Source organism: Anastrepha obliqua, chromosome 4, assembly GCF_027943255.1.
Source record: "Anastrepha obliqua isolate idAnaObli1 chromosome 4, idAnaObli1_1.0, whole genome shotgun sequence".
NCBI lineage: Eukaryota > Metazoa > Arthropoda > Insecta > Diptera > Tephritidae > Anastrepha > Anastrepha obliqua.
In genome coordinates, this window is record NC_072895.1 from 52,122,633 (window position 1) to 52,134,135 (window position 11,503).

At 36.5% G+C, this 11,503-nt stretch overlaps 1 protein-coding gene across 1 annotated transcript; it reads left to right on the forward strand.

Moving 5' to 3' along the window:
- Positions 1 to 851: 851 nt before the first annotated feature.
- On the forward strand, positions 852 to 1,421 carry LOC129244142 (clumping factor A-like). The gene is made up of 2 exons (XM_054881758.1): positions 852 to 862; positions 1,058 to 1,421. The coding sequence occupies exons 1-2, from the start codon at positions 852 to 854 to the stop codon at positions 1,419 to 1,421; spliced, it is 375 nt and encodes a 124-aa protein (XP_054737733.1).
- Positions 1,422 to 11,503: the final 10,082 nt, after the last annotated feature.

Here is an 11,503-nt window from a genome sequence, read left to right on the forward strand (position 1 = left end):
GGTGGATACCTGTGGCATGCATGCAATGTATGCTTTCTTTTGAGTATTTTATTATCCTCTGGAGAGATGCAGCGATCGGCTCGGTAAACGAAATGCGCAACTTGCAGAAAACTGGCAGGTGGCAAAGAATTTAAGCTTGAGTCGCTGAAACGTATTATAAAATGTATTTCATATATTCAAAGTTTAAGTTTAATTAAAAGATAGTTATGAAAATTTATTTCAGAGAGGTGACAGATATTTTAAACAATATAATTTTATTTAAGCTTTAATATAAAAAAATTATTTGAAAATAATACAATATAAAATTCGCTTAATTTTTAAAAATAAATTCTGGGCAGGTGGAAACCCTACTTTTTTAATTTAAAGCTTTTTCTCGCACTTTTCGTTTGAAATCGTATTCTAATAGTTTACTTATGCTATTGTATTTTTTATCATTTTTTAGTTACACCTTGCTATAGTTAACCTTGCTATAAAATAAAACTCCCCTAACACCAAATGTTTAAAATGCACAACGTAGTATTTTCCTCAATTTGGTGAAAACACTTTCATTTTTTTTCGCTGTTTGTTTTTATGGTTTTAGATGTTTGTATTTGATAGCAGCAACTCTGTTCACGAATATATTTGGAGTACAGCTTTCTTTAAGAAATTTGGTAACAATATTCTAATACCTTTAACTTGTTTATCCTCAGAGTCCAAACTATAATCCATATTTCTGGAACCGGTTATGATATCCCAGTGAAGGGACTACCACAAATGCGATGCCAAAATTTGAATACCATCGGTCAAGTAGTTTCTAAGTCAAACATAAAAACAAATATGCATTGCATTTTACAGTTACGTATAGAGTTGTAATGAATTCTCGGTGAGATGGAACCAGTGCGACAAATTCGAAACTAAATTTCATTTCACTTTATTTATTTATATCAGTAGTACAGAGTAAGACTTAGGTCTTTTAATAGTACAACATTATTATATACAACCAGAATGATTTCACTTGAAACTTTCATAATCTGAATGTTTATATCTGTTCATTAACAAATCAATCCAACAATTGTAGCTTGTCACGGAAAGTTTTAGGCTCCAGCAGCGACTCCGACTCCGACTCCGACTCCGACTCTGGCTCTGACTCTGACTCTGACTCTGACTCTCACTCTGACTCTGACTCTGACTCTGACTCTGACTCTGACTCTGACTCCGACTCCGACTCTGACTCTGACTCTGACTCTGACTCTGACTCTGACTCTGACTCTGACTCTGACTCTGGCTCTGACTCTGTCACTGCCTGTGCTTCTGGCTCTGGCTCTGGCATTGACTCTAATTCTGTCTCCGGCTCCGACTCTGACTCTGACTCTGTCACTGCCTGTGCTTCTGGCTCTGGCTCTGGCATTGACTCTAATTCTGTCTCCGGCTCCGACTCTTAATCCTAATCCAAACATAGTTGCTTTTATATTCAAGCGGTATAAAAAAGTGAATATTTTAGGACTGGGTAAGTTTAGGTTTATTTAAATGGTTACCCATGCAGCGTCCGGCTTGGACGAAAAATCAAATTCCTCCTTTGTGATACCATACAGAGGACATAGAGAAGAAAGACCAGAAAAGAGGCGAAATAGGGTGAGAAGAGGATGACGAAAGAAATTTTCTGACATTGGAGAGTATCTAAAATAATATTAACTTATGCTTTAGTTGCAATTTAAACTTAAATTTCCACTAAGAAATTTATTTCTTTAATTCAAGTTTGTAATAATTCTAATAATTCAAAAAAAAAAAAAAGTTTTTTTTTCAGTTAAATTTATATATAATTTTTCATGTAGTTTTAGTTTTATTTCTAAAACTAACTTGAATTTATATTGAATCTAATTTTATTTTCGAACTTATTTCCTTACCACTAATTTACAATTTTCCTATAATTTTATATCCGATTACACTTATCCCAACCACTATTAATATACCAAATATCTAAGCATTCATATTTCATTTAATCAAATATGGAAATTTATGCATGTTGACCAATGATTGTTTCGCGATGGAGACCATGTTTATCGCCACCATAGCGTATACGTAACCACAACCAAGCAGCACTAACTCTACCTGGTACAAATACCCATACAAACATAGAAATGTGAATAATCACGCTACTCTGCACATCCCATTCCACCTTTAATTATATTCACCTGAAATAAGCGGAATGAAGCAAAACACCATTTGATGTGTACAAATACATATATTTATGTATGTACTTCTGTACGAGTATCAGCGATTCTATTTGTATGTACCTGCTCTCCAATGTACTTTCAAATCCTCTTCGTCGCTCCACTAGTTGTGAATATTTCATGTAAACAAAGCATTTGAAATCATAATATCTGATTAGGAACAAACCATAGTGCAGTGCCTGATGGGATTTATGAATGTACATATGTATGTATATGTCGTATATGTATAAGTATAGCTATTAGCCAAGTTTATGATTTGTTAATTACCCAACATAAAGTATGAACATACAAAGGCATCATCTTATCCAACAGAGGTTGAAGAATATCAGCATAAGATACTCTCAAGAATGTATCGTATGAGTCTAACTACTTGCTATTACTTGTTTGCTAACGTATACTTGAGTCGCATATTCAAAATGTATGCCACAAATTGGCCAAGCTTCGCCAACAAATTTATTTTGTGTTTCTTAATGTTGTTCTAAAAATGCGTATAATGAAATACCCACATGCGCACATAAAACTGAAAGAACTAGGCGGAAAAACGCAATTCTTAACTCTTCACAGACAAAGTTTTCAAAACTTTTCCTATTTAATGCAATAACTTTGCAACATAGCATTTCACACTTTAATTTTTTAATACGAAAATAATACATAAAAACAATAAAACTACGCATAATGAGTTCACTGCAGAGCAACCAGCCATAAGTCAGTTGCATCACTGATTTTTGGTTCAATGACCGAAATGCCGACTAAAGTGTAGCCAGTAGCCAAACATGTGCGGTATGAGTTTATTTGTGCTAGTGCATTGGAGAAATAATAACAAACCAGGAAGCACATATGAATATTTGTAAATAGGTGAAAAAATATTCTTATTACTGGAGGTATTTGCTCACATAAATATATATAATTGTATTCACGTTTCCTTTTATAACTTTGCATGTATGATTTCGGAGATTTACCTGGTAGAAATTTGCGGAGTTTGATACGGTCTAGCATTAATTACATACTAAACATTCCGTACATTATGTGGGCCAATACTAACTGAATATTGTTTTTGAAGCACATAGAAAATTGTGGGCTAGAGACAAGGCGATTTCAAAATTAATAAAGACATGTAAATACAAAACATAGGTAGTACAAGAATTGTATACACTTTTATTGGCACTCTCAAAGGCATGAAGCCTGGCCATAGAACTTTTCACATCTACACAGATGGTCCTAAAGCTCTTGACGAAATGGGAGCGGGTATTTACTGCTCAAAACTAGGGATAAGGTAGCCTATCAAGCTGTCAGACCACAGCGTTATTTTCCAAGCGGAAGTTTTTGCTGTGGGGAAAGCCGCGGAGCTGGCCTACACTAGAACAAGAAAGAACTGAACAATTAATATATACGTGGATAGTCAAGCAGCAATAAGAGCAATAATCTCATATTGTATTAAGTCCAAAAATGTTCGACGGGGCAGGGAGGCCATAGAAAGGCTAGCCGGAAACAGTAGGCTGCATATCTACTGGGTACCTGATCACAAAGGCATTATGGGGAACGAAATAGTAGATGAGATAGCAAAAAGTGCTGTTAGACTACCTTTTGAGCAAGAGAATGACATACTAAAACCGCTAAATACAATATACAACGAAATGGATCAAAAGGCAAGTGGAAGCTAGGTGGACTAACCTGACCACATGCAAAACATCAAAAGTCATTTGTAGAACTAACGACATAAAACTGACTCAATTCGTACTTGCTATACACTCTCGCGATAGGGATGCAGAACTAATATATTATAGGCATGCTAACAGGTCATAATCTATTGGCTGCACATCACTACAAGATAGGGATTGCTAACACGGACAAATGCAGAAAATGCAGAGAGGATGTTGAGGAAACTTTAGAACACCTTCTGTGCGTTTTTCCGGCATTATCAAAAACGCGACTAAGATGCCTGGGAGCCCCACTGTTTGAGGGTCTGGAAGACGTCTCAAAAGCGAAGCTCCCAGTCCTACTTAGATTCGCCAAAAGCGCTGACATCCTACATGATGTCTACTCTAGGTATTCATAGAGGTCGGTCTCCATCTGGTATCGCTAGGGGCCAAAAGGTCTATGCGTGGCTTATTGCCAACCAGGCTAACCTAACCTAACCTATTGGAACTCAAAATCGATCACTTTTCTGGAAGAAATTTAGCAAGTCTCACAATTTTTTTTTTGTTTTGTAGTGAGCCGAAGTTACCAATTTTGGTCATACAAATTTTTATATCGTTTTCAGAAGCAAATTTTTAAATTTGAATGTCCTGCAGAAGAATTTTATAAGCATCATTTTTTGCAGATATTTGCTCCATCCATTTTTATAGTTTGATCTGACCTATTTTCTTGAAATGATCCAAAAAGTTTCAAAAGTGCGCAAAACAAGAGACGAGCACTACTTACCGCTTGGACGGTTATTCCCACTAGAAAATTTGTGTTACGCAATTATTTAAAAAAATGACATTGTTAACATATTACATAAGACATAGGAATAAACAAAGTCACAGAGTAAGAGCTTTTTAAAGAAATATTGTTATGGAAATACTAGGGTTGCTTTTGAGATTTTTCATCTTTAAAACACTACGTGTGATGAGTTGTAATTCGAAAAGTTTCGTATTTTTTAGTATAAACTTACATATCACGTTTTCACATACGAGCTTTGCTTGTTCTTTTTCAGTGAGTTGAAAAATTCATTTCACCCAAAACATGGAATTTAGTTGAGAAAATTTTCGTGTGCTGAATTATTTCTATCTTCGACGTGGATTATCGAGAGAGGAGTGCGCTGATCAACTTGCTTCGACTTTCGACGTTGAAGTACCACGTATACCTACTGTGAAGCGCTGATGCAACGGGTTCCAACGTTCCAACGTAGCCGTCGGTCCTTGCAGGATTAAACGGTTGTTGTGGCAGAAACAATCGATGATGTGCGTCAATTGGTAACGCAAGATCCTCATGTGATATAGCGCGAAATAGAATCATCCCTAGGCATTATTGGGATCAGCATACATTAATTTGACTATTGCCCGAAAAGGCACTCGTGTCCATTGGCGTAAAGAAATGTTAAAGAAAATCAGCCAATGTGACTTAAGGCAACACATGACAAATCTTGGATAGCTCTATTAAGCATATGAGCCGGCTTTCCAAGACGAGCTAATCTAAAGAAAGTTGTTCGCGGTCGCCTGTTTTTATGAGAAATCCTATTGTGTCGCACCTGGGCTACTGGAGAAACTTAAAGCTCTCAATTCTGAGCGGTACACAACCAATCACCCAAGACGAATCAGTCTTCACCAAGCTGTCGCATATCGCACAATAGAGTTTTTGCGCAGTCAATAAATAGACCGAATTAATAGGTCATCCACCAAACAGCTCTGCTGTAGCACCTAGTGTTTTTTTTTGGTCCCGAACATCAAAAATGAAACGTGAAGTAGTCTTTTTCATTGCCTGAAGAATCTTTTGAATCCTTTAAATAGGTATTCGCTTCTGAGTGTTTTGAAAACTGATTCAAGCGACTGCAGAATATTTTGAACAACAACAAAGCAATTTTCATTATTATTTTACTGTGTTATCACTAATGGGCGCAAAATACAAAAGGCAACCCTCCTTTTAATGAAATCTCATTCGGGTGCCTTGGACACGGCCGGTAGGTAATGGGTGAAATAGGAAATTTGGGGACCAAAATATTCTAAAAATATTTGCTAGAGAATTTTAGTGGCGATGACTGAAAATATAAATTTACAAAAATACTCGCCTGTCGGCCGCCATAGCCGAATATATTGGTAAGTGACTACAATCCGGAATTCAGGGGGAACGTTTGTTCTGCATGAAACACAAAATTGAAAAGAAAGCTCTTTCTAATAGCGGTTGCCCCTCCACAGACAATGACAAACCTCCGAGTGTGAGCATCTCACGCAGTGCTCTGTTCAATCGCATCAATTGAAGTCGATACCGATCCCCAGTGATGGTTTCGCTTGGTTTTAACAGTTCATAATACTTGACTTTCTCTTGTTTGGAGTGCTGTAATAAATCCATTTTTCCTCACCCATTACAATGCGATGAAGAAAACCCTTCCTTTTTTGCCGCTGGATCAGTTGTTCACAGGCGAAAAAACGACGTTCAACATCCCTTGGTTTTAACTCAACAGGGAACCCAAATCCCCTGTTTCTGAATCATTCAAGGATGCAATCGCTTGGGAATGGATTGGCGGGTAGCTCCTAATACTGAAGCAAGCTCTTCTTGACACGTTTGACATGGATCCTAATTAAGCAATGCCTCCAATTCACCGTCTTCGAATGTTTTTGGCCTTCCTTCACGCGGACGGTCGTCAACATTAAAATCACGGTCTTTGAAGCGACGGAACCAATCTACGTGACGAGATTTTCACTTAAAGCAGCATCTCCAAAAAATCTTGTAGCTCTCGATGGCGCAAAATCAGACATTTTAACAAAACCAAAAGTATATGATGCCAAAAAAAACAATCAGTAATATGTCGAAGCAGTTTGTTTATCATATGTCTAAGCATGGTTTATGATGTTTAAGTTATGTTAGAATCGACTAGCACACATTGCTGGTGGCATCTATTGCTAAACAGCTGCATACATATTTACTCATGAACTGCTATGGCGTCAAGACTAGTCGGAACACATGCCGATTTACTGTGGGGTACAGTTCACAAACCTTATGGTGAAAGCAATTTGTGTGAGAAAGCGAAGAATAAATTCATAACTACAGCAATCGTACTGAAGAGTGAAGAGTGCAGGGCATAGCGGTGTAAAAAAAATTAGTAAAAGGGTAAGCCGTCAAAGGAGAACCGGACCAAATTGTGCTTCTGCCACACTTTTATTCAATTTTTATTCTTTTAGTTTTTTGTTTTTAAAGTACTATAAATGAAAATAAATGGCATCTGACTGTAAACAAACGTGTTTTTTATTTAAATGTGTAATTTTTATTTTACTATTTGACTTACTGACTTGTTGAAACCTATAGCTAAATGCATGCAATGAGATGCCCAAATGTTCATGTTTTTAAAAACCTGATTCATAAGTGCATTTAATAACCCAACCACCATTAGATGTATGGCAAAGGCGCGAATGTTAAAGAATTTTTCGAATAACTTTTGGTAAAATATACAGTAATAATTTTTGCTCAAAGCTCAAAACTTCTTAAATAAATATGCACACTTTATGCACACGAAAACTACTGAAACAGTTGAAGTAAATTCATGGGGCATAAGTTTATTGCGTAGGTAACAAAGACTTCACGCTGTAGTCGAGAAACACTTGGAGCATCCACTTTTTCTAGTTGCATTGTTTATATAGTAAGAGATGGTCAGGCATTACGTATTTATGTAAAAAAAATGTATTTTCCTTTTCCCTTTTATTATAAGATGGATACGAGGTTGTCGACCTAGTTTTGTAGTTAGATTAAATTGGTTACATTGCTTGATATCCAAAACTTAACCATTTTAGAGATATTCAATTTTAAAAATTATTTAAAAACAAATATTATTTCTTTTGCTTGTACTTCTACTTATTTTTAAATGTTAGTTCAAGAGTTCGATTTTTTTCTATTCTTAGATCAAGTATCATCTCTCGATAGCGCAATCCATTCACCGTAACTGTAGCTCCGGCCTCATTTTCGAAAAAGTAAGGTGCAATGACTTCGCCGGACCATAAACTACACCAAACAGTCACACGTTGAGGATAGAGAGGCTTTTCAACAATAACTCTTATACTATTTGAGCCCCAGATCCGACAATTTTGCTTGTTGACGAAGCCACCGAGGTAGAAATGGGTCTCATCACTCAAGATGATTTTTCGATGGAATTCCGGATCATTTTCATGCATTTCAACTACCCAATCAGTGGAATGAACGGCGAGGAATAGAAAACCTGAGTTTTCTTCAACACTTTCGGCTACAACAGCACGGGTTTTATTCTTCACATCACTAACTTGTCCCAACAGCTCGACAATTTCACCAATTTCTGTATTGCGGTCCGACATGGTGCTGCACGAGGACTCAAAAATGTTCAAGTTTTACGAACCGTCTCAGCCAAATTTTCACCATTTTTATAGTGAATTTTAATCATTTTAATGCGTTGTTTAAGCGTATATCGTACCATTTTTATTAATGGCGTAGTTTCTACTTGTCAAATATCAGCAAATTACAGCTTCAAAAGCGACATCTACCGAAATAGCGAGCTATTCAAAATAACACCTGTTATTTTATTGTAGTATGGGGTTAAAGTGACGTTGGGCCGAAAAAAAAACGCTTGACGATGTTTGCAGATGGTTGCAGAGGAGGTCAACGTAGAAAATGGTAGATTAAGGGAAATGGCTTAGTACTAATGACATTCTTCATACAATGTGTCGTCCCTTATGTATTCGGGTATCTATCATATTCTAGAGACAATAGGGTACTTGAGCTTAATTTATTATTTGAGGGATTCCTTGTTGGCGCGACACACCAGAAAGCTATAAACAACAAAACAGAGCTATAAGTCATAATTATTTTGCTGCTGTAAAAATAATCGACAGTGTAATTTCATACTATTAAAGTTGTTCTAATTTTTACAACGGGTACCCGTCAACCCATTACCCGCTGTCCGCTACAATTACGTTCAAGCGCTTAATTCATATTTGTCTTTAAAATTAATTTCGATCATTCTGCTACCGCCCTACCATCCTTGCACCGCATATCTAAACGTTCATATTTCATTTATATTAATCAAATATTGAAATTTATATATTTGACCAATGATTGTTTCGCAATGGAATACATGTGTTTCCTACCATAGCGTATACGTAACCACAACCAAGCAGCACTAGCTCTACCAGGTACAAATACTCATACAAACATAGAAATGTGCATAATCACGCTACTCTACACATCCCATTCCAGCTTTAATTATATTCACCTCAAACATGCGGAATGAAACAAAACACCGTTTGATGTGGACAAATATATTTATGTTTGTACTTGTGTACAAGTATTAGCGATTCTATTTGTATGTCCCTGCTCTCCAAAATACTTCCAAGCCCTTTTCGCCGATCCACTAATAGCAAATATTTCATGCGAGCAAAGCATTTGAAATCGGTTTAACCTTCACAATATCTGATTAGAAACGTACCATGTGGTTGACTGCTGAAATTTATGTATGTTTTTACATGTGTATATGTGTGCGCATGTATACATTATGCAAAATTTATAACCTTTAAGTTTGTTTGTTTTGATGATTTATATGGTTCCCAGGATGTGTGTATAGTTTCCATTAAAAATGATAATTCGTAAATGCCGTGCAGACAGGACAACCACACGCCAGTACATTTGGCCTTGTGTGTAAACATGTCCTTGATTTTCATATCATATTTTCAGAGTCATGCTAGCACGCATATCACACCGTATGCGGTCGGATGCGTAAAAGCCACCACTACTTCATATTAAATTGATTTCTTTGATCAGATTTTAGAGAGTTTAGAGGGTTAAATACTTCATTGAATGAAAAAGAAAACATTCTTGGCAAAAACTAAATCTGTAGTGGCTTCAAACACCAATAGGTTAATTATTTTAGAGCATTCACTCTTAAGAAAAAAAAAACAAAACAAACATAATAATAGTTAATTTAAGAGTGAAAAATTTTAAAGTACTGAACATTTTCAATAAAAGCTGATTCACGTATAATTTTAAGTTGAGTTTTTTTTTTTAAGCAACTTTGCCTCTTGTTTTTCAAGGGTGCTAGGTTTCAGGCTAAATGCTCGACATTAGTGTAAATTTTTGATTTTCTGTTTGCATTCGAAAAAACTGACTCTTTGAATGTAATATCATGAGCTACTGAAAACGCGTGAAACCATCAAACCAATGGTCCTACACTAAACGCAATTAAAAGTATTGAGCAGGACACCGACGAAAAAGCAACCACATCTCCGGGAGTCTCATAAAGAAGGAATGAGGAGATACTTTGAAGCTCTGAAGTATAAAGCCTTTGCTCACCTGTGAAAGGTGAAATGGTTAAATTATGATACGAGTCTGACACTCCCCAAGTAGCAATAAAGCGCTATTTGCTCACCCGCCATTCACGCTAGCCTTTCTCTTTTCGAGTATCACTTATTTCAATCGAGGAAGCATTCCCTGGCTGCTCAGCATTATCACTCTTATGATGAGACAAAAATACAGATCAATACAGTGAATAGTTTTCCGGTGCGGAATTCGTACGCTTATCGAGAGAGTAAATATGTAATAACATTTTTAAAATAACATCATACATTTCGAGTGAAAATAAATAAATGTTTAATAAAAGTCTGGTTGTTTTTATATTATTTGCTTAGATTCGCCATTTCTCAAAGTAGTAAAGCTATTTTTACATTGTTCCATTTTTAGGCCTTAATTAATGCCTCAACCCCAACAACCTTATCCTTCCAATCCTTAGTCCCGCACAAAAAGTCAGCGCATTACTTGCATTGTAACTGCTAAAACAAGCCAAAAATTAGCGAAAAAGACGTAGTTACACATTGCATCAGTGGCGCCAGAAAGAGAAAACGAGCAATCGCGGTAATAGCGCAGGCACACCAAATTTAGCGAAGTTCTCAACCATCTGTATGATCCTTCTGCCAGAAAAAATTGACACACAGATGGCGCTTCAAGCAGTAGGCGTTGTTCCTAAGCAACGACAGGTGGGCATTCGCCCTACTTAGGGCTGGTAGCGGCAGGCTAATCACCTACCCTGTCAGAAAGCAAATAGATTAACGAAACCAAGACAAGACTGAATCTCAGGTTTATTTCAATAACTGTTACAAAGAAGACAAGACTTTATTTTTTAATAATTATTTCCTCCAAATTTTGACCGTTACGTCCGATGCACTCTTAGAATCTGACTCCTCCGTACTTCTCGCTGAAGAAGAGACGTCGGAATGTCATTAACATCGCGAACGTTATTTTCTTGTAGGACTGAGATGGTATCTTAGTTTGTTTAACGAACTTTACTTTTTGGGATATCCTCACAGAAAAAAGTTCATAATGGTATAATCGCGCGATCTGGATGGTCAGGATATGTCACAAATTTTGATTAAACCATTACTGGTAGAAAATAATCATTACTAGAAATAGTTTAGCGTGCGCGGATCAGAAACACCGTCCACGGAAATTGCTTGGGTTAGACGATTTAAAAAAAAACATGGTATAATTATTCCACGCTTGATAATGTGCACCAAACCATCACTTTTTGAATGTAAAGTGGCCGTTGATATTTTAATAGTGGGCTCTGTTCTTTAGGTGACAATAAC